The sequence below is a fragment of the Alexandromys fortis genome, unplaced genomic scaffold (assembly GCF_014885135.2).
Source record: "Alexandromys fortis isolate MF-2015 unplaced genomic scaffold, M_Fortis_MF-2015_v1.1 scaffold_124, whole genome shotgun sequence".
In the NCBI taxonomy this organism is placed as follows: Eukaryota; Metazoa; Chordata; class Mammalia; order Rodentia; family Cricetidae; genus Alexandromys; species Alexandromys fortis.
In genome coordinates, this window is record NW_026067995.1 from 3,318,368 (window position 1) to 3,342,641 (window position 24,274).

Consider the following 24,274-nt stretch of genomic DNA (forward strand, 5'->3'; position numbering starts at 1 on the left):
GGATTATAGTTACTGAATGTCTGATGGCCTGCAGGTACTATTTTAAATACTTTTAAAGCTCCTCGCTTAATAATACTTTGAAAGTGACCTTCTGATAATGGGGTCGCTATTTTCCATTTTATAAATGAGGATAGAGCTAAGGCAAAGTGCTGCTATGTCTAAGATCATGCAGGAAGGAAAGCGACTCCTCACTTTCGCCCACGTAGTCTAGCACCAGGACCTATCTCTTGCGTTCTCTAACACGTCTCTTTGCTGTTCATTGACGGGAAAACTTAGCCTGCCTGTTTCCTATTCTCTCCACTGTACTAGAAACCAACATTAGCTAGCGGTTTCCCCGGCCTTTTGTTTCTTTCTGAACTCACACAAAATACATTTCCTAGGCTGTTGCATGTTTGTTACAACTGGATGAATGAATGTTAACCAGAGGAATGCAGCCAGATGACTGTGTGTCCTTCTAGGCCTGACTCGCCATACCTTTTACACACGGCACCCTGTGTTCTTCCTCATGGACCTGGGGAATAAAATAAAAGATAGATCCTTGAGGCTGCTTGGAAAAAGAACTTCAGGACAAGGAAACCCCAATACTAGGCTGAGAGGTCCAGAGATACGTTTGCCACTTTGTGACATCATTATGGGGTGGTTCTGCTGTCGTTGTTCCAGCAGCCAGAGTTATTTCAGTAGCATTGGGTTGATCTACCCTTTGTCCTCTTGGACGAGTCTCTAGTCTCTTGTAATGCTTTCCTTAGAATTCTCTTCCCCTCTTTAATAACTCACATCCTAAAATATTACCCCATTCCTAAACCAAGCCCAATCACGTCGGCAGCCTTCTTCTACCGCTGCCAGCCACAGCGACAGCTCTTCCCCCAGCCTCCTAGAGTGCTGTGTCACTTGCCTCCCCACGCTTATCGTAGTTCCAGTTCTGCAGAGCTTGGGTGTTTTTTCCTGGGAAGATCCTGAGCGTTTCAAGGTCAGAGATCATCTGATGCTATTTGCTTCGCCCTGAAGTGTAGGGTGTGCTGTTGCTGTGCCTCCGGAGTTTTTGGTAAATATGCACGAAGAAAATGAACTCGTAGAAGGATTAGCTTCCATGAAGTCCATGTTCCTGAGAACAGCCTTCCACCGCTGAAGCAGGAAGCACGTAAACAATCGTTTACAGAATCTGGGGTGTTTTTCTTACTCTTCTCAGCAGTATGCACATTCTAACGTTTCTTGACAAGTGCTTAGAGGAGACAGAAGGCACGGTTATCAAATTTCAGATGGCATAGACGAGAAGTAATAAATAATGCACAAGATGACAGAACCAAACTCAGACAAGTGGGAAAGAGGCAGATGACATCAAATGAGGATAAACTACAAAATTAGATTTGCCAAAAACAAGCTATGCAATTTCAGTATGGAAGACATGGACAGCACCTATTTATAGGGGAGGCTTACCCGTTTTGATCACGTGCCAGGCTAACACGAACCCTGAGTGACACACAGGTCCCTGTTCACAGCTGGGCTGAGGACACCGAGTGACAGAAAAGTGTTGAGTCTCCAGTGAGGCACAGACACGAATATTGGTGGCTGGGTGACGGCCAGCTGGAGGTAGATACAGCCTTTCTATTGAGTAAAGTCCAGGAGGAGAAACAAAAACCTTCTCTTTTAACCTGAGTAAGCCAGGCACATGGGTGAACTTTTACCTTCCAAAGACTGGTGGGAATCTTCCACCTAAAAATTATTGCGTGATTTCTGATTTTTAAGCTAGTGCTAATAGGGCAGACTGGGCTTCTTGAGAGTTTTGATTTAGAAGAATCTAGAAGGTCTTCGAGACCTTGCTTCTAATCACAGCTGCCCTTCACTGAAGGCCTCTCATTTCAGAATGAAGGCTCTATCAACTGTAAATGTACGTCATCCTCGGGGGACGGGAAGAAAAGGGACACCCCATCCTCTCTGGGTTCAGCTGAGACAACACTGTAGGACAGCCCAGGTGAACTTGTTCCTAGGTATCCAGACTTCCTAAAAGTTAGGATCAGAGTTCTAGCAAGAGGGCTAGAATACAGACCTTGACACTAGACCGCTGGAAAAATGAATGCAGTGGGCACAGAAGCCTGGGCCCTGGCCCCGGTGTTTGCACTTGGATTGCGGGTGCAAAGCACCACACCTGGTCCAAGGGTAGAAGTCCATAGACGTCTGTTAAAGGTGCACCCTTGATTTTGAAGATGGTCCCTGAATGCCTGTCAGTTAGACAGAGGAAGGATTCTCTCACATCTGCATACCATGCCTTGGATGGGATAAGGGCATGGTGATATTCACCAAAAGGAAGACGACTAGGATGTTAAAGGACTCTGGAACCAAATCAGCAGCTGCTTTCTGCTAGGTCAGGCTTTAAGAGTGCTGGGGTCAGGATAGATGGCAGAAAGGTCAGACTTGCCTTCAAGTACGTGAATGCCGTCTTTTGAAAGATTATTTTAGAGGTGCTGTTATGCCCAGATCGCTGGGTCCCCCCAAAAACCACGACGGAGACTACACTTATATGTAAAAAGCGATGAGCCTTTATTCAAGCCTAAACTTGAATTTTCTGTCCGGCACAGCTGATGACAGCAGAGATTGCCAAGCCCACTTGGGATAGGGTTTTTGTCATTGTAGAGGTTGGGGTGAGGGGATTGCCAGGGTTTTGGACCCTGATTCACTGACATTTGTCTAGGGGTCTTGGCAAATGGGGAATTGGTGAGTCCCAGTTCAGGGACGGCTGGTGTTCTTATCTAATCTTATCTAATGGTTGGAATGTGAGGTACTTTCTTTAGGTGTTGGCCCTCCCTGAGTGACGTCAGTTTATGGTTTTTCCTGGAACCCAACTCTGCCTGTCCTGGCAGCTGTGCGGTCTGAGCCCCATGTGTGGCCAGGCTGCCCTGGGCCCCATTATGTGTGGCCAGGCTTCCCTGGACCAGATAGAGCATACCCCTGGATTATTTAAACTGTGTTGTGTGAAAGAGGAAAAACTGGGAGCTTTGCGTCACTGTAAAACAAAGGAAGCCTCTAGAGAGAAAGAAAAGGAAGGTCAATGAGGAGTTCCGTGTAGTGTGTGTGCCCACAGCAAGGGTGAGGTGGCAAGGAAGTTGGCATCTCTTCCCCAAGGTCAAGGAACTTGACTGTGAAGCTGCAGGTGACAGTGTGCACATTTCTATCACAGGGACAGTATGCTTGCTCCTTACTCCTGGCAAACACATTAGATCACATTTTCTTCAGAACTGGTTGCAGTGGGAGACGTATTCTAGGGCTAGGTTTTATATTATCGAAGTTTTAGGGCAAAAGTTCCCAGCTCTGGGGGTTCCCATGGGCTACCTTCAGCCACTAGCCCTCCAGAGAAGAATAGTGGTGAATAGCAGAGATTTAATCAGTGTGGCTAGCATGCAGTTTAAGGGATTCAGAGACCCCCAAGTCCATCTTCGGGATCCTGACAGAAAACTTTATCTAGAGGAAGAGTTGGGGGAAGGATGAGAGGTTTGCAGAAGATAGCTGTCCTAGCCGAGAAGTCTCCGTTGTTTAAGGTAGCTGAGGGGATTGCGTGGAATGCTTGCTCCTGCTTGGAGGAGGTGCTATAAATTCCCAGCGTGACGTGATGCTCAAGCTCTGCTCTTCCTGGCATTTAAAGTGACTATTGGTTTAAACCAGTGCCTTTCAATAGCGTGTTGGGAAGTCTGGAACAGGATGGTTAAAGCCCACAGTAACGTGCCTCAGGCTAACCTTTGTGCCCTAAGCCTTGGGGGTGGGAGATAGGTTAGGAAGCCGGTTTGCTGGTAAACAAGAGGAAAGACTTTCCCCTTTGTTTTAGTCGCCCCGTGGGCTTGAAGTATCAGGGTTTTTTTTTTTGTTTGTTTGGGTTTGTTGTTGTTGTTTGGTTTGTTTTTGAAAAGAGGGTTCTAGTACTTGTTGCAACAGACGCAACGGTGTGTCTGTCTCCTGGATTATTCTTTCTTGTGGGTGGAAAGAAATGCAATCTTTGTATAATATTGAGTTACCCGTGGGACAATAGGTCAATTCGGAGAAAGTCAAGGCAATATGGGTAGAGACAGGCTGCCACACTGGGAACCTAGGTCCCCTGTGCCCAGTGAAGAAGAAAGTGGGGAAGTTTATGGACAATCACCTCTCACGTAGTGCCCTGACCATTAAGTCCTTTCCAGCAGGTCCAGTAGAGCACTGCCCACTTTCCAGGTCCCCGTGGGGGACCACGTAAGGTGTGCACCTGCTGTGGGATACACACACCTAAGGCCCAGGGAGAGCGTCAGAGCTGGGAAGTCTCCGACCTCCACGTCCATCTCTGGTGACCCAGGCCAGGCTGCTGCAGACGCCAGGAGCGCAGGAGTAGGCGCGCGGGCGCTGGGCCGGCGCCCCGAGCTCTGGGCATGCTCAGTGGCGCAGGCAGGGTTCCGGGCGCGAGCCGGGCTCCCGCAGCAGCACATTCATCGGCTGCCAAGAGGAGCCTCCGGGCGCTCGCACGCTCGCCCGGCTCGCCTCACAGCCTGGGAGCGCGCTGCTCTCGGGAGGACCCGGCCGCCGCGCCAAACCCCGCCGCCGTCTCTCCGTGCGAGCCATGGCCGGCCTCGGCCACCCCGCCGTCTTCGGCCGGGCCACACATGCCGTGGTGCGGGCGCTGCCCGAGTCCCTGTGTCGCCACGCGCTGAGACGCTCCCAGGGTGAAGAGGTGGATTTCGCTCGCGCCGAGCGCCAGCACCAGCTTTACGTGGACGTGCTGGGCAGCAAGCTGGGGCTGCAGGTGGTGCAGCTGCCGGCCGACGAGAGCCTGCCCGACTGCGTGTTCGTGGAGGACGTGGCCGTGGTGTGCGAGGAGACCGCCCTCATCACCCGCCCCGGGGCGCCCAGCCGCAGGAAGGAGGTAACGGGCCAGCTCCCGGGCAGGCGACGCGAGGGGCGCGGCCCGCGGACGCGCGTGGGCCCTTTCGCGCGTGGAACCGACCCCGCGGGCACAGTTCCTAACTTCCCACGGCGGGACCCGGGCTGTGTGGTTGGGTGTGGGAGATCCAACCCAGACAAGTTCATTGTTCACACCTCCTGGCTCTCGGGGAGCCTTCGAGGCGATCTCCACTGGACTGTGGCGACGCGGACTCGGGCAGGTGGCTGGGCTGGGGACCCATCTCGCCAGCGTTTCTGTCTTGCAAATGACCCAGTGCCGAAGATAACGCTACTCTGTTTCCTTGCCAGTGGGGACGGAGAAGGGTCCTCCAAGAGGGCAGGTGGAAGCCGGGGGGAGGGTCCCCCAAGTCCTGCAGGCAGCTCCTGGCAGGGCCGGGCAGGTGACATCAGGCAGCCTCTGTGGCTAGCGACCTGGGGCGTCCGAGTTACTTTTCAAGGGTGGCAAATGAGTCCTGAAGAACGCGCCTGGCAAGCGAATGTGTTTAAGGTTTTGTTAGTGAGCTGTGTTTAAATGTGTGTGTGAAAAGCTGTGCTCGGTGCGGGGTGTTGGGCGTGTGTGTTTCCTTAGCAGTGGTAGTTTTTTTACTAGTGTTCTCTCTCTCTCTCTCTCTCTCTCTCTCTCTCTCTCTCTCTCTCTCTCTCTCTCTCTCTCTGTCTCTCTCTCTCTCATAGCAGTTAAGAAGGCTGTATTCTTCGAGGGGCGGGGAGGGGGTTAGTGCCTATAAACGATCGTATCTTGTGGAAATGGCTGTGGCTGCTTTGAAAATAATGTAGGTTAGTGGCGGGAGAGGCACATAGAGCGGGATTAGATTTTAAAATGCCGTCTGGCCTGGGATCTTACCACTGTCCGGGAAGAGCCCAGGCTCAGGGTTCCCCCTCACTCTTGGCATCCAGCAGCTAACAAGGCGCAGGTGGTTTCTTTCGATCCAGAGGGATTGTTTTACCTTCTTTCTGTCAATTTGGAAATAGTTCCTAGGGCTCATGACTTAAATATACTTATTCCACACTTGCTCTGCTTGCCTGGTGAAACCGTACAGAGTCTGAGTATGATCTAGTCCACCTGTTTGTCATTTAGGTAATCAACGTTTCTTCCCACACTCTGGCTTACTGGAAAACCAGCCTCCTTCTCTTAGGCTGTTCACTTTTCTATGGTTACACCTTTCCAGACAGGCCTGTGCAAAGGGCTCCCACTCCCAGATTAGGCTTTAACCTAATATGAGTGTAGCCACAGTGGATAACTACTAATACATTCTTGCCATATGGTACAGCCTGAAACATTCCTGATACATTCTTGCCATATGGTACAGTAAAATCGACTTCAAAAAGTGTCAAAATGGTACTCATTTGATGAGCGTCTTCATTTCATCTCACCATATTCATTTGATTTGACTTCTGTAAGGATGCATCTCTTGGTAACACAGATAATATATTGTTCGTGTAATTAGCTTTCCAAGTTTGGTTTTTCTACTATAAGAGCTAGCATTGATCTTCGTTAGCCCTGGAGAGATTTTGATATTTTAGATGTCAGAATTAGATTACATTCTCCAGTCAGCTTGGTGGCCCACACTGGCCAGAGGTCAAGCCTTGTGTTTTCTTTTTCTGTGTAGGGCGCTGAAGCCAGGACCTTGCCCATAGTAGGTAGGCATTCTGCTGTTGATCTAGAGCCCTGGCCACAGAGATCACATGCTGTAGAGATGAAGATGCTCTATCGCATTAATTCTATGTCTCTGGGAACACGCCCTTGACTCATTCTTCCCACTCTAGGATAGGTATAAAGATTCCATAATGCCGTGATGAATCTGTAGACTCACCTGAGATCCAAAGATAAGCTGTTTAGCAAATGTTGACTGTTACTGGATGTTTCATGACTAGGACGCGGTCAGCTGCTCACTGATGTCGTTAGTGGTGCTTCTGTTTCCCAGGATGAAGGCAAAGCCACCCTCCTGCTTTGGCTTTCATCTTAATCTGTTCTGTCGCACTGCCATCTGACCTCCCTACAAAGCACCTTTGCTCCTGTAAGTCATCTGGGTCACTAGAGCGAGGAGCTTCCTGACTTTGATAGGACATGTGCAGTCGTGGCTGGGCAAGATGCTTTGGAGAGTAGGGCCATGCAGGGCAATGCTTGCTAATATCCCTCACAGCCGTTGTCACCTTGGCAGGTATGGATGCTTGGTGAATGGGTGGGTGAATGAAGGAAGTGCTGAAGAACTCGGATGGGTGGGTGTGTAGATGGATGTGTGGGTGGGTGTGTGGGTGGGTGGATGGGTGTGTGGATGTGTGGATGGATGGGTGTGTGGATGAATGTGTGGGTGGGTGGGTGGATGAATGTGTGTGTGGGTGGGTGGTGGATGGATTGATGTGTGGGTGGGTGGATGGGTGGGTAGGTGGATGGATGAATATGTGGATGGATGGGTGGGTGGATGAGTGGAAGAAAAGCTAACCTTCAGGTGTAGATGCTTATTGAATGAATGAGTGACTCCATCAGTCAATGAAAGGCTCAACGGACAAGCTAATGACGACCCCAGGATCCTTTCTGGATTGAGATACACTTTTGTGTGTGAAAACCTACAGCAGCCAAGGAGTCGTGTTTAAAAAAATCTCATCATTGGTATTCCTGCCCCCCCATCACTTCACTCCCCATTGCATCTTCATGCCAAGGCCAAGGTGGTTAACACAATGTGATCCTCCTCCCAGCAGAGTTCTGGAGGGCTTCCATGGAGCTGGACCCTGCTTGCTTTTCCAGCTTTAGTTTCATCTTTGCATCTCTTCCTCAGAGCACGCCCCCATCACTTGGCTCAGACTCAGTTCTTTCATTCACAGGTCCACCTTTCTGGACACATACCTCCTTCCTCTCCTCCCTTTAGCTGGCTTTTCTTGGCCTGCTGTCCCCATTAATACCACTTTAGCTAACATTTATTGGGTACTTGCCATTTGCTACAAATTGCCAGCTCTGTGACACGCATTTATTTCATCAATGCTCATTCAACAGTATCATTATTGATGAAACAGAGAAAGCGATAGCAGAAATCACTCAGGGTTGCAGGGTGGCACCAATGGAACCAGGAACTCAGGTGTGTAGCATTCTTTCTCACTCATGATTAATAAAAACCAGAGAGAGAAATTGGGGTTCAGCCTGAAGGTCAGAAAAGCAAAGCAGCCAGTCAATGGCTCTCACCTTGACCTAGGTCCGAAATGGTGATCCTGCCTCTAGGAATCTCAGAATGAGACCCATCTCCTCCCATTTTATATTCCTCTCTAGTTCTGGGATTAAAGGCGTGCGTCACTACTGCCTGGTTTCTATGGCAAGCTAGTATGGCTACTAGGATTAAAGTTGTGTGTTACTGTGACCTGGTCTGTAAGGCTGGCCAGTGTGGCTGTTTTACTCTCTGAACTCAGTCAAGCTTTATTTATTAAAATGTAAATGGAATATTATTATGGCATTCCAAAGTTCTGGTCCCACTCTTTGAGATGTTAGGCATCACTTTTCCCCCCTGAACCTGTTTTCTTCCTCTACCCCATCCCCCACTTCCTCCCACCCCCCTTCTGATGTTTCTCATACCCTGTGCTTGCCTGCCCACAGCTCAGTTCCCTCCACTATCTTTAGGAGCAGGGATCTTGTCCACATTGTTTCGTATTTTGTTTCAAAGCCTAATACACAATAGACATTCAGAAAACATTTTGATGGACAAATGTATCCATGATTGAGCCCAACTTTATTCCTCTTCCCTTATGAGTGTTTTGAACTTTTTTTTTAAAAGATAGGGTCTCACATTGTAGCTCAGGCTGGTCTGCAGCTCACTATGTACCCTAGGCAATATTCAGTTGCTAACATTCCTCTTGCCTCAGCATTCCAAGTGCTGGGACTATAGGCATGATCCACCCCGCCCAGTTCTAGTGATATATTTGGTATTTTATAAGCATGCCAAGTTGGTAGAGTCCCAGACATTTTATTATGACCGTGGGTGGTTTGTAACTTTAGCCCCCATCCTTCCCTGGTTCTTCTTGTCATTTATTATTGCTTTGTTTTTAATAAAAGTCTTGAGAATGTACTCTTTAATCAAAGCATCGTGCTGGATTTAATGACTTTTCTTCTTTGGAAAAGAAGAACCAAATTTCAGAGCTTGTCTGAGAAAACCCAGTGTTTGCCTCGGTCAGGTTCCAGTGATTCCTAGGACTTCGAACTGTGCAGGAAGCTGCAGGTTTTGTGAAGGCAACTGTATACACGGAAGGCTGGCAACTGTATACACAGAAGGCCAGCAACAGTATTCACTGGCAACTCTGCCTCTCTCCAAGTTGGAATGTTTTGTAATAGATTTAGTAGTTAAGAAACAAATCAACTCGGAGAACCAGATCATGTTTCAAATTAACCCAGTGCATTTTTTTAAGGGAAAAGTCAACTCTTGAATGTCAAAGTCCTATGAACAACCCATGTAAAAGCCACACTAGGACTGGCAACAGTGTAAGGGCTGAGGGATGTTTAATGATTAAATTTCTGTGTAGATAATGATTTCCTAAGTTCAGGGTGTACCTGAGGGTGTGTGGTGTCCCAACCTTCCCTCCACTCCTGCCCCAGCTACTTAACCATTTTCTTCAGTTTCTTCTCTGAAGGGTTTTAATACCTCATAAATGGTTGACTGACAGAGCTCACTTAAGCAAAATTGTGAAATGCATTCTCTGCCCTCTCCTCCCCACTAAGAGCTCCTTTATCCTTCCCCAGACACACGGGATAATTCCATCCAGGAGAAAAACCACCCCAATCTCTTCTCACAGACTGATGATGGCTTTAATTATTCTTTCCTCAGTCACTTTCAGTTTTATGGACCGCTCTAGGAAGAAGACAGTGTTTAGCATGAGGTCATAACCCCTGAAGAGGAGGAGACAAGGAGGGAAATAGAGATGTAAATGGCAGGAGGGAACAGAATAGAGTGTCGCCTCCTCACCAAGGTTTGGGGGCCATCGTGGAGAAGGGGCAGGAAGACTGCAAGAACCAGAGGTTGAGGAGGACCAGAGCCAGGCACTGTTTTCTGAGTGTCAGAGAATCACCACGCTTGTGAGCTTGCAGCTGTGATTGCCTGCACAGGACCAAGAGAGTCAACATTTTAGCTCGGAGAAGGAAGTGTTTCATGAGCTCCCACCCCTGACTGAGGAGCTATGAATGGTAGATGGCTTCCAGAGGATGGAGAGAGAGACAATTTTCTTTGAGGTGTGGTTCTTGGTAGATTGGTTGATCACAGTCCAGTGGGTGGCCCAAACCAAGACTATATGGACCACACTAACTGGAGTCAATGGATTCCTGTATCAGAAGAAGAGTCATGGAGCCAGGGAGTTAGGAAGCTGGCAAGGAGATATAAGGAGGAATTGAAGATGAATATCATAAAAATGCACTGTATGAAATTCTCAAGGACTTAGTAAAATATTTTAAAAGAACGTATATTTAGGTTGATGGTTCCTTTCTATAAGGACACTTAGATACCAGGACCTGTATGTTTTTTTCTTCCAAGATTATGCTGAATAGCAGCAGATAACCTATGTCAAATACTTGAGTCTATGGATCCTGAAAGATGGCGCTACCACTTTTTAAAAGTCAAGGGAATCTAGATCCGGGGAACCAGGTTAAGTAATGAGTCTGTCTTAGTTAGGATTTCTATTGCTATGAAGAGACACCATGACCACAACAACTCGTGTAAAGGAAGATATTTAATTGGGTGGCTAGCTGACAGTTTCAGAGGTTCAGTCCATTACCATGGTGGGAAGCATGGCGGCATGCAGGCAGACCTGGTGCTGGAGAAACAGCTGAGAGTTGTATATCTTGCAGGCAATAGGAAGTCAACTGAGACACTGGGCAGTATCCTGAGCATAGGAAACCTCAAAGCCTGGTCTCCACAGTGACATACTTCCTCCAACAAGACCATACCCACTCTAACAAAGGTCTCAATAGTACCACTTCCTGTGAGATTATGGGGGCCAATTAGATTCAAACTGCCACAGAGACCAAAGTCACAGACAACTTGTAAGTTCCAGCATTGAAATTCCTGAAAGCGTGAGAGTGGTTTGCTTGACGTGGTTATTGCCAGTGGTTGACCCTCACAGAGCATTAAACAGACACAGAATGACTACTTGGATTTCACTTTACCCATTAACAGCGTGTGGTCTAGCTTGGTCTTTACCTGAAGTGAATCATTTTCTTCCTTTTTCTCATAAATTAGAGCAGTTTGTTTTCATTTTAGTTAAAAAGTAATAATTTGGGCTCTAGAGAGATAGCTCAACAATTGAGAGCACCTGTTGCTCTTACAGGGTCTTAGATTCAGTTTTCAGCACCCACATAGTGGCTCACAGCCTCTCCAGGGATCTGATACTATCTTCTGATCTCCAGCAGGCAAAACATGAATTCATACACATGAAATAAATGGATCTATCATCATCGTCGTCAGACCCATAGCTCACATGTGCAATTTATCCCTCATGTCAGCCTCCTCAGGGCATCCTCTATCTCTGCTTCGTGAAGCTAGAATTTCCAGATGCTCTGCCACACCCACTCAGCATCTGTGTGAGTTCTAGAGACCCAAATTCCATTCTGGGCAAGTGCTTTAACCACTGAGCCATCTCCCCAACTCATAGGTGCTTGTTCAAAGTGAGTGTTGGTTGGCCTTCGGTTTTGTGGACTTTTTAAATGAAAGATCTGAAGTCATTCAGAAGATTGCGTTTTCTGAATGGAGATTTACAGATTCAGTCACTATTCATAATAACTAAAGTTATAATAAGAGAGACTGGCCTTATTAATATTGTATATGCCCCAGTGCATTGTTGGCCCCAGGTTGTCTTTAAATATGTATTTACCATGAATAAAGCTCCAAGTGTTCCATAAACATGATCAGTTAACCTTTAACATTAAGGCCCTGTTGATGCCTGACAATAAGGCCCTGTTGCTGTCTTCAAACCAAAATCAAATATTAAATCAGTTCTCAGGTTTATTTCAGGAGCAGGTGCTTTCTATCCAAAGAGGCAAGAATAATCTCAGGCAGCAAATCCTATTTAAAACTGTGTGGCGCTAATGCTGTCTTAGTTTACTTTACCATTGTCAAATAATTTAATAATGCCCCTTGTCTTCCTGGAGCCAAGTACAGAGGGAGCAGTAACATCCCACAGAAAGAAAGAGTCACCAGGCTTCAGACTCTTGTCTGAGCCCAGCTCACCCAAGCAGGAGCAACAAGGAACCACTACAGCAGAGTATAAGACTAAAGAACCAAGAGCTGCAGGTTTAATACCACCGACAGATCCTCGTGGTGGGCCTGACTCTGTAGACTGCAAGTCAGATGGGATAGTTCAGCTGCTTTGAACCCAGTGGGCTCAGTAGGGTGAGCTGTTAAGGTCAATTAAGAGGTGTTTTGTTTATGCTGAATATATGCAAATAAGTAACCTTTGCCCTTTTGCTTTAGTTCTTTGTTCTTATATTGCTTAATAAGTAAATTAAAAAAAAATAGATGGTAGTGACTATGAGTGTGACGACTGTGGAAAAACAACTTCACTCCCGAAAGGGGAGGGAATCACTGAATCAGTCATGTTTGTGTATCCAACAAGCGCCCGTCTGTCTGTATGTGCCAGAGCCAGTGTTTAATGTTGGGGAGAAGCACTAGATAGCATCACTGCCCTTTGTCCAGCTAGGAAACCTGACCACTGGCAGATGGGGGGTGGGTTCTTTGATGGGACAGACCACCAACAGATGGGGGGTGGTGGGGTCTATGATGGGGCAGACCATCAACAGTGGAAAAGGGTTTCATTTGTGTTGGGAAGGATTAGAAAAAAGTCACCCTGCCAGGAACCTCTGATCTTGAGATCTCAGGTGCTGCATCTCATGTTCACTACCGCATCTCTAACTGTATTCTTGTTTTGGTGTTGGAGACACTGGCTGTCTAGCACACAGATCCAGTTTCTGAGTGTTCTTCCTTCCTTTTTTCTTACCAAAATGCTCTGAAGTGGTCTGACTCTCCTAGGGTTCTTAGGTAGCACCTCAGGAACTCCGAAACCCATCCCTGCAATGGATTCAAGCCCACCTTAGGCCTGAGAGTTATTCTTCAGGTGCTATTTAAACTCTAGAAGGACATTCCTTTTTTTGGTCCTATACGTTATCAATGTATTTTTTTTGCTGTTTAGTCATTTTCCTCTTTGGCCCATAATTATCCATTCTAGTATATATCAAGCAAACCTGATCCCTGTACTGAATGCAATATTTATTAATCGTGCTTTACTGTATACAAGATTATCCATGCCTGATATATGCAACATTACCCATGGCAATGACAAGTAAGGAAAACCTTCATTTCTATTTGATATTAAAATCTATTTTTGTCCATAGAGCTCAGGTTAGCAGCAATCAGCATGGAACCTCATACTAAGATAAAGTAGCCCACATTGGATGTCTGTAATTATGGACCTAGATTTGTACACACTACAGTAGGTAGTGTGACAGAGAGAACTCTACTGCCCAAAACTGGGCAGATGCTAGTTTTGATTTCTGAAGTGATATTAACATACAACATTCTTTTAGTTGGACGATGCAGTTTTTTTTTTTTGTTTGTTTGTTTGTTTTTGAAACTCAGATTGCTTTGGGGCGGGACGTGTAAGTAGAAAGGGATTGGGAAAACACACGGGGAGGTGGCGATGGCTTCCCTAAGGAGATGAAATTACATGAATAAACACAAGGCTTATTCAGCCTGAGACATTATACTTGTTTCAGTCAATTAACCTAAACTTGTGCCTTGCTAATGATAATCCATTATGAGATGGAGCTGCGTTTGCTGAATCTGCTTCAAAGGCTTTATTTATTCAACCATGTGCAGCTGATGGGGAGATTTTCCCCATGGAAGAAAATGGATAAAAACCCAGTGACATAGCCGAAGCCCCTAGGGCCACATGCTCTGCACTCTCACCGACACTTTCACTCACAGTTGCCAGCTGTGTTCTGTGGCAGATGTGACAGCAATGGCCAGGGGGGAAGCAGGCAGCCATCCAGACGTACGGATGAGCTTCCGGGTGGGCTTTCTGTTGCGAGCCTCTTGGCTTGCCCAGGCAAATGTTGTGAACTCTCTGTGTATTCCATTCCCGGCTCTAGACTTCTGGTGTTGTCTCTATAATTTTAACTTTTGTCTTCTGAAACTGTGGGATGATGTTATTTTTCCTAAATAAAGACATAAAGTGAGGAAATACCTGTTTGAATGCTCCCTTCCTATAGTTAGCTATGCATGCAGAAAGATTGCTGTTGGTATAATATAGGCATAATTGTATTCTAATTCCTAATGGGGTTTTGGAATAATTACCAAAATCTCAGAAGATTCCACATGCGTGACTGCTGCTCGGTTGGGTTGACCTCTCGTGGTGAACCCATACATCCACCAGGCTGGCAGTAAACCCCTCCATCCACAGTGGCCGAGTAGGTGTGCTCAGAGCTTGGTGTGGAAGAAGGTATATGCTGGTGGTAAATCTAGAAGTTGTTATCGTGAAATTATTTTCTTAAAAGCTGAAATTAGATCGATCATGGTACAGCTGTGGAATACTAGAAGGCAAATATCCATTTTTCTTTCCTTAAGTTTTTGATTCAGGAAGAAAGAATAATTTGACTCCAGTTTGGCTGTGGGTCACGTTTCAGGATATTTATATTTTAATCATAGTTTCCAGTTAAAAAGGCTTATGTGAGAAATTTGAAGCTAATACTCTGTTTGAAGGTAGCCACACTATCTTTGCTCTTGATTTCATATTTTCTAAGACACTCAAGGTGCAGGAGTCATGTTGTTTGTGTTATGTATGTATGGGCATATGTATGTATGTGTTCGGCACATGTATGTATGTATGGGGTACATGTATGTGTGTATGGGGCACATGTATGTATGGGGTACATGTGTGTATGTGTGGGGCACATGTGTGTATGTTTGGGGCACATGTATGTATGTGTGGGGCGCATGTAGGGGGCAGAGGACAAGTTCGAGAGTCAGTTCTTGCTTTCTAGCAGAGGGTTCTGAGAATAGGACTCAGGTAATCTAGCTTGGTGACAAGCCCCTTTACCTGCAGAGCCACCTCACCCACCCAATTTCGTCTTTTTCTGATTTCTTTTGTAGTGTCGTAATTCTCTATCAGAGGCCCTGGAATATTCCAGCTTCCTTTCTCTGGAGAATAGGATTCTGGGAAATAGAGCGTCCTTAGGAAGACATCCGTGAATCATGTTTCTTTGTTCCTCTCGCATTTAACCTCTCTGCAGCCCTAGGCCTCCATCTCTGACTCTTTCCAAAGACATAACCAGCTTGACTATCCCCGGAGCAGACTTTGAAGACCGGGCTCTCTGTACCGTTTCCCTTCTTTTCTCCAGATAGCGGTTGTGTACTCTCTACTGGCTTGTGAAAGTCGACTTAAGGGGTCATGACTAGATCTTTAAAATTTTTTTTTGCAATAATAGAATTAATATTATTGCAGTGTGGAAAAGGTTTTATTTCCTGAAACTTGACTCAATTTTTTTGTGCATGTATGCTAACAGTAAATAAAATCTATTTCTTATTCTGGATCATGGTGAAAACAAACAGGAAAATCCACTGCGTCTCCTTTCGGCGATACTGTTCCACTCAGTCTTTCTGTGGGAACCACAGGCCGGGTAGATTCTGGGGATCACAGCAACATCTCAGGAGGTTCCCCATGTATACCACGCCACTCTGGATTCTTACTCACTTGGCTTGAGCAGTGATGGAGATGGTTTCCTTACTGTTTGAACCCTGTCCATCCACCAGTGGTGAGTCCCTCATTCCATGGTGGCTTAGTGGATATGGCTGGAGAACATGAGGAGGATTCTCTCTCTCCTACTGGGAAGGTTACACTGGGTGAACTCATGAGTACTCTCCTGCATCTGAGCAGGCCGTCTTGCACCCTGTTTTAGAGTAGATTCCACAGCAATTTTCATGTCGTTCTCAGATCATTGCCCAGAGGCCCGGAGGTGACTTTGAAAGGTCACTCATTTCACAGATTTCCCACCCAGCCTTTGTGTACAGATGGCTATGCAATGCTTAGGTTTATTCCCCACCCCTCAAATAGCCGATTTCAGCATCTGTTGACGGTGGTATCTGTTAAACGTGAGACATTAGGACTGAAGTATACAGGTAAGTACGTGTGACTGTCCAGAGATGGGCTCCTGTTGGGGATAGGAAGCTGGAATACCTGGGTTCCCTTTGTAACCCCGTTCCAGCTGAGCTGCCCACTCCTAAGAGTGGATTGTACATCCTCACACACACAATGCCTTCTTAAAATGTCTTCTGAAGACGTTGATAAGATTAATAGCACAAACTCTGCCATGATGGCTGAAAACAGACATTGCCTGTCTGTCAGGAAAGGGGCTTGGAATTGTGCAGCCTGGAGCTTCAACAAGTGGCTGGTGCTGGTGTTGTGTCCATGTCTGGTTTTCCCTTAACCACAGAGCCTCCGCTGTTTGCATGACTGTGTCTCTACTCAGATCTCACAGAAGCTTCTCCCTGAGTGGGGACAGTAATAAGGATTTGTTTTAGTGCCTTTTCCTGAGAGTATATGTGGGAACACGCACGACACAGGCCATTGGCCTCAATGCAGCTGAGAGCTCAATCAGTATTCAGAACACGCTCCTCCAAACCCTGTCCAGCCCTGAGGTCACCTGATGACTGCAAACACCACTGCTATAGCAACCACTGTCCCTCGGCTTGCTTTAAAACTCAACACACACACACACACACATCACGGTTGAACACATTCAAAATAAGGTTGGAATAAAATCAGTTTCTCACAGCCCCTGCCTTGTAAATGACCTTTGGTGGCAGCGTGGGTCACTGAAAATGCTTCAAGGAGTTCTTGAGTTCCAATTTTTGATGTGCTGCTGAAGCCGGGAGAGGGTTTTATAAAATGAGTTGCTTTTTCACAAGCTCCCCACATGCTGATTCCTTTCTCGGATGTCATCCCTGCTGTGGCCTTTTCTGGAACTGGCCATAAAGGAGCTGGTTGTCTATGCAGCTCCTTTGACTTTTTGTTCTCCCTCACCTCTCAGGATGTTTCCTGGAACACTGTGGATTGGCCCATATACTGTGGTTCGGGGTAGTTATGTACAGATGACAAGCTTTGTTTCCTAACTGGATTGCAGAGTGCTTTGAGTGGGCCATGCCAATATTTTTGTTCATTAGCAAGTGAACTCGAGTATGTGGCATGACAAAGTGTGCCCACTGCTCACAATATAGCCAGGGATAGCTGGATGTAAACTTCGTTTTATTTTTATACATGGATGCACATGTATGGTCCCTGTGTGCTGTAGATCACACAGGAAAGTGTATTCTCTTCCTGGGACTTGTAAAGAGGCTTGAAGTCTACTCGTATAGACCCAGATAAAACTCAGACATTCTCATCTTAGTCTTTGTTGTCGGTCTTTGCTGTTTCAACAATGACGTTTTAGTACAGGTCAAAAAGCAGGTAAGTGGGGTGCTTGGTGTCGGAGTTGTGGGTCTTTATTACTACATAGGAAGGTAAACCACTTCTCTGTGTGTGGCAGAGTCTAAAGACAGAGAGGACAAGAAAAGCAAGTGCTGAGAAACAGAGCCACAGACTCTTCCCAGTGAGCAGGCAGGCTCACATATAGAGGTTGCTCACATAACACCATGGAGTTAATTTGTGCACTTAGAAGTGATACGATCATTTGTAAATCGAGTTAAGGTGATTTTATAGGGGGATTTTAGGCCTCTGCCACTGTGCCTGGCTTTTTATTTAAGTGCTGGAGACCAAACCCAGATCCTCTTGCTGCAGAAGCAGGCACTTAGCCCGCCAAGCCATCTCATCAGCCTCTATATTTCTATTAAATGCCGAGCTGCTGAGGGCTGATGCTGACCACTGTGGGGTTCAGAATTCCGACCTGTAACTCGGGAAGCTTGAGTGAGGACGTGAATGCAAAGGTAGTCTGTCAGGATCGTCACTGCCTTTGAACAGTAGACTGCATCTCCATTTGAACCTCAGGACATTTGAAGATGGACCTGATTCAGCCCTGTGGTTCTGTCCAGTAGCCAGCAATGGGTTGTCTGAGACGGCCCCTCAGTCTTGGGCACAGTCCTGAATGTGGAATCTTCCCAGGCTGAGGGACTGTTGAGCAGAGGGGAAAGGTTCGGGTTAGAAGAGAACAGGAGAGGAGTGATCGAGTGTGCACCGTTAGCAGAATTCGGAGCTAGGTGCGCCCCAAGCATGATGCCAGGCTTTATGCTCTGGGTGTTGTGTTGTGTGCCCCTCTATATCATATCACCAGGAGAGCGCCCCCAGTTCACTCCATTGCTCCCATTGTCTCCTCAAACGAGAGAATAAGGCCTGTCTTAGGGCTGGATAGTTACTAGTTCTCCCAGTTTGTTATGTTATGAGAGAACACTGAGTCTTGGTGACTTAAAAGGTAGAGATGGTTCGCAGTTCAATAGGATGGTCTCAATGTCATGGTGCCAGCATGCATGTGAGGGCACTCTGCCAGCAGGGAATGGGCTCTGTGCCCATAAGAGGCCCAAGTGTAAGAAATCAAAAGAGGGAATATGATAAAAATCCAAAGCAGGATACCAGGAAGGTACCAGCTTGCTCTCTGGGCAGCTAACTCAGCTAACTCTGGGCAGCTAATCTCCCATGGGATGGTCTTAATCCATTCACGAGTGTAGTGACCCAGTCACCCGTCACACAGAAACCGAGCTTCCCAACCAGGGACCATAGCAGTCCCAAAGCTGTGACGGAGAGCCGGTGTTTGTTCTCCAAAGCCAGGGCACTTGGTAACTATGCCAGAGAGCAGACATGAACACTCAGCCTGTTGTTAGGGGATCGGGACTCTTAAGACATTGTCAGTATAAATACTATGACCACAGCTTGATGCCCTCAAGAGTCAGCTGGCCAGTTAGTGAGGACACCGAGACATGCCCTTCTCCTGCTGAAGTCATTGTTTCTGGACAGCAGCTACCTGCCTCTGCCCCTCTTGCAAACGGCTAGCTCAGAAAAGTCCACACCCAGGAGGAACACAGAAGGCTCTCACTACCTCTAGTCACGCTTAATATTTACTGGCAGAGGTCTAATCCAAATGATTAGACAGCTTGTAGAGGGGCTTGACCTTGACTTGTGAGCGCTGAAGGGTGATGAAAACCAGTCTGAGCAGGAGTACTGAGAATCTTCCTGCTCCAGGAAGGCAGCGGTCCCTTCAGGGTTAATTCTGCCCTCTGCCCTCCCATCCCTTACTCCCTGTGTGTGCTCACGCGCGTGTGTGCGCGCACACACACACACACACACCAGCTCTTGCTCAGCTTTCCCACAGACAGTTCAGGAGACATTCTCTGAAAAGCACGTGAAAGTCAGGACTCAGATTGTCACAGATTGTGTCTGTCGTGAGATAACTTTACCCTTAAACCACAGCTTAGCTGTTGTCACAGACCCCAGGGACAAAAGCCACAGGACAGGGAAGCAGCCCCTCAATGACCCCATGCACCTGTGTCTTGGTGAGGGACTGTGGGTGTATGTAGGGCCTAGGCCTTGTTGCATGTAACAGGAGTGAGGCAGGGTCACATGCCTGGCTTAGAGTCCCCGCTTCCTGAACCCCATAACTAAGTCCTTTCGTGTCTGTGAAGACTTGGGGTAAACCCTTGGCTCCCGACTTTCTCAAGCTGTGGGATTGGAACCAGTATTTCCTATGCTCAAAAAAATTTGTGGGTCACATGTGTTGCTGCTCCTACCTATGCAGTTCTGATTCTGCTCTTATTAAAGTCATCTTCCCTACTGGAGGACGCCATCATCCTGCCGCAGCGGCTAACCCCACAGGGACTTGTCTTTGGACGGCTCTGACTTCTGCTCTCTCTTCTTCCACTCCACCCCCAGACCCCAAAGCCCAACTTTCCTTCATCTGCTCTCTCATCACTACCGTCTTAGAGCCCCTTAGAGACTCTGCCTGGTTCTAATACCACCAGTCTCCCCAAAGACTCTGCCCACCAGTGCGAACCTCTTACGACCAAACACGACACTCTCTCGTGCTTGGGTCCAGCTCTCGGGAGCCCACCTTCTCCCAGGGAGACTGTCACCCGCAGGAAGGAGCAGCAATGCCGTGTCTCATGGGCAGCATTAATTTGCACTGGCCGTGTAAGTCCAACCCTCTCAGCAGCTGGCTTGGCCCTGATCCACGCTCTAGGAGTAGTCAGTGTCTTGTTCTTAGCAGAGGAAATAAGAGGTCTCTTGGCCACTAGATCGGTTGGTTAGCCTGGTCACTTCTGCTGCTAGACCTGCCCTGGGGTGACCGTTCTTCCTTCCATGTGCTCAGATTGTCAACCGATCTCATTAGCTGGGTTTATGTCTCCTACTACCCTCTGGATCTCTAATACAAGACCTGAAAATTGACCCCAGTGTTGTTGAGTTTATGTCTACTACTACCCTCTGGATCTTTAATACAGGACCTGAAGATTGACCCCAGGTGTTGTGGAATCCTGAAACTGACTGCCAAGACCTTCGGTGCCATGTTCTGCCAGCCCTGCTCTTGCATCTGCGCAGTGAATACAGCAGGCTGAACCCCATCCTACCCTACGGTGGGTGTAACTGCCAGCCTGTGCCTCCTTTGAGAGTCTCAGATGCCAGGCTCATCTTCCTTTGCCCAGAGCTATGGCCCATCCCTGGCCTTGAGCTTATGAGAGTCCAGACTACTAACTGGATTCTGAACCAGCAGGCCATTACCTTAGATTTAACCTACTGAGAAGACCAGAGTCACGTGACAGCTGAGGCCTAGGCCTTGCTTTTCTTTCTCCCTCCCATCTCTTGTGGCAGCTATCGCTTAAATGTTATCTTTCTGACCAAGTTTAATCAAGAAACTTGAATCCCTCATTAAACTGACTTCGGTGCAATTTAGCAAAATGGCATTTGCTGATGGAAAAGCAATTTTACCGTGTTTAATTAAGCAGATTAAAATATGAACATCTCAGTTGTCAAAACTGTTATTGTAGATTTCCCGTGTTCTGTGACTATTTTTTTTTTTTGTAAAAGAGAAATTGTTCACATTATTGCAATTCCATATAACGAAGAATGGAAGAAAGGACATGGTGCAGGCTCTGGAACAGAAAGGTCAGTTGTGTGGTGGGCTGGAGCGTGGGGCTGCTCCGTGCCAGACATTCCTTCATGAGAAGATGTCAGTCACTCATGCACGATTTCTCTTCTGAAGGTTTGGACAGAATGGAATCAGCAGGGCTGTGCTGGCTTGTAAACACAGGTGGCCAGTTTGCGGAGGAAGGGAACACTTCTCAGACCTCGCACATGAAAACCAGTTCTCAGAACCTCTCACTCTTGGCAAGAGTCCCCGCTGCTCTGGGTCTCTGAGAGCATGGTTGATTGAGAGAATTAAAGAGTACCCAGGGATGATAAAAGCAACCTGAAATCATGGGCCTGGCTCTTCTGACAAGGGGGGGAAACGAGACTGCAGCTCCCGATCGTAATTGCTGGATGTTTACTGCTGAGTGCCGAAACCGTGGGAGATCTCCACGGCCTCCTCGGGATGATGGAAGCACAGCCACTGCCTCTGGCCGATGCTTGGGAAAGGAGAAAGTAGATTTGCCAAGAAGAAACCGTTCCAGCATTTGCATTGAGAGCAGGCCTGTGTGTTTCTGAGGAAACTCAGAGAGCAAAGGCGAGTGTAATAGTTTGCATAATTTAGACTGTCTAAACCTGTAATTCTTGGTAACTGGGTTCCTGGTAACTCAATTTGAATTTTTGGCAAGCCTTGGGATGAAAAGGAATGGCCTCCGGGCTAAGGCTAGCAGTCATATTGCTCAGGACTACTGAATTTATATTCTAGTCAGAATGTTGTTTCTCTTAGGCTGGGAACACCAGGGAGCTACCCTTGTCCACTTAAGAAGGAGAACAATTGGAGTGCCAGTCTATTTGAAACCACAAGATCATTAGGACCACAGAGTCTGACTTCCCACCTTTCTTCTCTCTAGGGATCTCTATGTTTCTTTCTGCCCATTTATCTATAACTTAAGCTGCTAATACCTTGTGGCCCACCCCCACCCCCCACCCCCCACCCCCGTCTCATGGGCCTATATTAATTTGCTGAGCCAAGCAACCAAATCAAATCATTGGTAGCTGGCCAACCTGTGTGTACACTGGGTTTAGGACAATTTCCCAACCTAGATTCCATCAGCTTAGTTTCAAGGTTCAAAGGTCAAAGTGGGTTTGCTCAGAGTGGCAGAGACATAGTTTTGTATATAAATAGGCAGACAATGTCTCATGCATTTCTGGCCTCCTGCTGCATGAATCCAAATGCCTAGCAGTTGTGCAAGACAAAGTGCCCTGGGTGAGGAGGCCGCAGTGTTGGGATCTTTCTGAAAGACGATGATGATGCCTTCCTTTCCCTTCTGTTCAAATGTAGCCTGCCTGGGGTGAAACCTAAGACACCATCTAAAAACTACCGCTGTAGGGAGAGTGAACACAAAGAAGGAAAGGGGAAAAGGGGAGCCAAAAGAAGAAGAGGACAGACTGGCTAGAAAAGAAAGCCTTAGTTTCTACTCAGAAATTTGTTAAGCCAGGCAGTGGTGATGCACACCTTTAATCACAGAGAGGCAGCGGATCTCTGTGAGTTCAAGGCAAGCCTAGTCTACAGAGAGAACGCCCTGGAGCAAACATGCAGGAAAGGGTTTGCTTGGAAGGCACCACATTCCTTCTTGGTCATGGTATTGCCAGGGGGTCATACCAAAACTGGGCTCGGGTCCTTTTGGCTGGGCTGATACTTAACTTTCCCCTTTCCTGGAAGCACTCACTTAGTCATGGTACTGAGCAATCATGGAGGCAGGATGGCTCAGTGAGTGTGTCGACATTTAACCAGCTGTTGTAAGAGGAGTACAGATGGGGAGAAAGTGTAGGCGTGCTCCAGATGTCTTTCCTTGCTTGTGGTTCCATTCCAAAAGTGGTCAGAGTGGCAGATGGCATTTAGCTATGGGGTCAACTCATCTGACTCTAAATGTAGCGTTATCTCATCATGCACGCTACGGGGAGGACAGATGGACCTCTTTATTTTGTGTGTCTTAACTGTGCTTTTAATGTTAAACCGTCTCTCCTAATTAGATGCAGACGGTCTTCCTGCAGATCCATGAATGTCAAGGTTCCTGAATAACCAGTCTAGGGCTAACACTACACAGACCACCAATCTGCTTCTCCTCCCAGCCACCCAGCCACCCTTTACCCTGCATCTCCTCCTCCTCTCTTTTCTGTCCCGTCCTTTCCTCCCTCCCTTCCTTTCACTGTGCTGGGGACTGAATACAGGGTCTAACTCTGTGCCTATGCTAAGCAGGCCTTCTACCGCAGGGTCACATCCCCACCACACCCTCACTCTCTTGACTTTTAGTGCCAACTGTAGTGACTCACAGCTGTAATTCCAGCACTTGGGAGATGGAGGCATGATGACCAGGCTTTCAGGGGCATCCCTCAATACATAGCCAGTCTAGATGAGCCTGAGCTAGGTGAGCACCTGTGTCAATAATGATAATAATAACATGACAAAAACAAGAACAATCATTTTCTGGAATGGCTGGGTTCATCCTACTAAACATAGGTCAGATGTTTGTCACCGTCATAGACTCCCAGACTCAGTGTGTCCCACGTACTCTGGACTTCATGTGTTCCTCTGTTGCAGTGATTGATTGCACCATGATCTTCATCTTCTGTCACTGTGACCTTTGGCCCTCAGTGCTCAGTGGATTCTGGGTGAATCCAGGGAACTGTGTTCAGTGCGATGTAGGGTTGACCTTCTTCTCCAGGCCCACCACGGGACTGTTGCATAGGTGACAACTTCAGGATGGGAGGAGTAATGAAGACCTGAGGTCAGTAGCCCTGAGGCTGTTAAGCTTCTTTTTGTCCAGTATTGGACTTGTGGCTTTGGCCACAGCCCTCCTGAGTCTGAGTTTTCTCATAAGTAAATAGAGTAATGGCTCTTAGGAAAATGAGAGGAAGGGAGTTGTCATAATGGAGTGCAGTTTATAAGCAAAATATTGTCACAAGCATCCGAGTGGACTTCGGAAAGCAATCCTTCTTAAGTGTGTCTGAGGACAAACCTCTTCCTATGACCCCTGCTCTTCAGCAGACACCACAGAGCTGAAAGTCATTCAGTGGGGAACGAGATACTGGTCCAGTATAGCATATGACATTGGCCATCTTCATCACTATGGTCATGCAGTATTCCCTCAGCCAGCTGGGAAGAAAGCAGCAGCAGGTGTGCGCACGCGTGCGTGTGCATACGTGCATGTGTATGTGCGCACATGTGATGGGGGAGGCAGGGAATCTTCAGCCTTATGCAGGGTCTGCAGCTCCTCTACCTGTGAACCCTCCAGAATGC

General features: G+C 47.3%; 1 protein-coding gene and 1 long non-coding RNA gene across 2 annotated transcripts in view; one reads left to right on the forward strand and one right to left on the reverse strand.

The window, feature by feature from the left end:
• The first annotated feature begins 4,401 nt into the window (after window positions 1-4,401).
• Window positions 4,402-24,274, forward strand: part of Ddah1 (dimethylarginine dimethylaminohydrolase 1) — a 122,053-nt gene continuing 102,180 nt past the window's right edge. The window contains exon 1 of the mRNA XM_050160159.1: window positions 4,402-4,876. Within this exon, the coding sequence (XP_050016116.1) occupies window positions 4,574-4,876 (303 nt within the window). The 5' untranslated portion in view covers window positions 4,402-4,573. The remainder of the gene's footprint in view (window positions 4,877-24,274) is intronic.
• On the reverse strand, window positions 4,883-7,121 carry LOC126512398 (uncharacterized). The gene is made up of 3 exons (XR_007595028.1): window positions 6,726-7,121; window positions 5,756-5,865; window positions 4,883-5,379 (listed from the first exon to the last, which is right to left on the reverse strand). It is a non-coding gene; the product is annotated as an uncharacterized lncRNA (long non-coding RNA).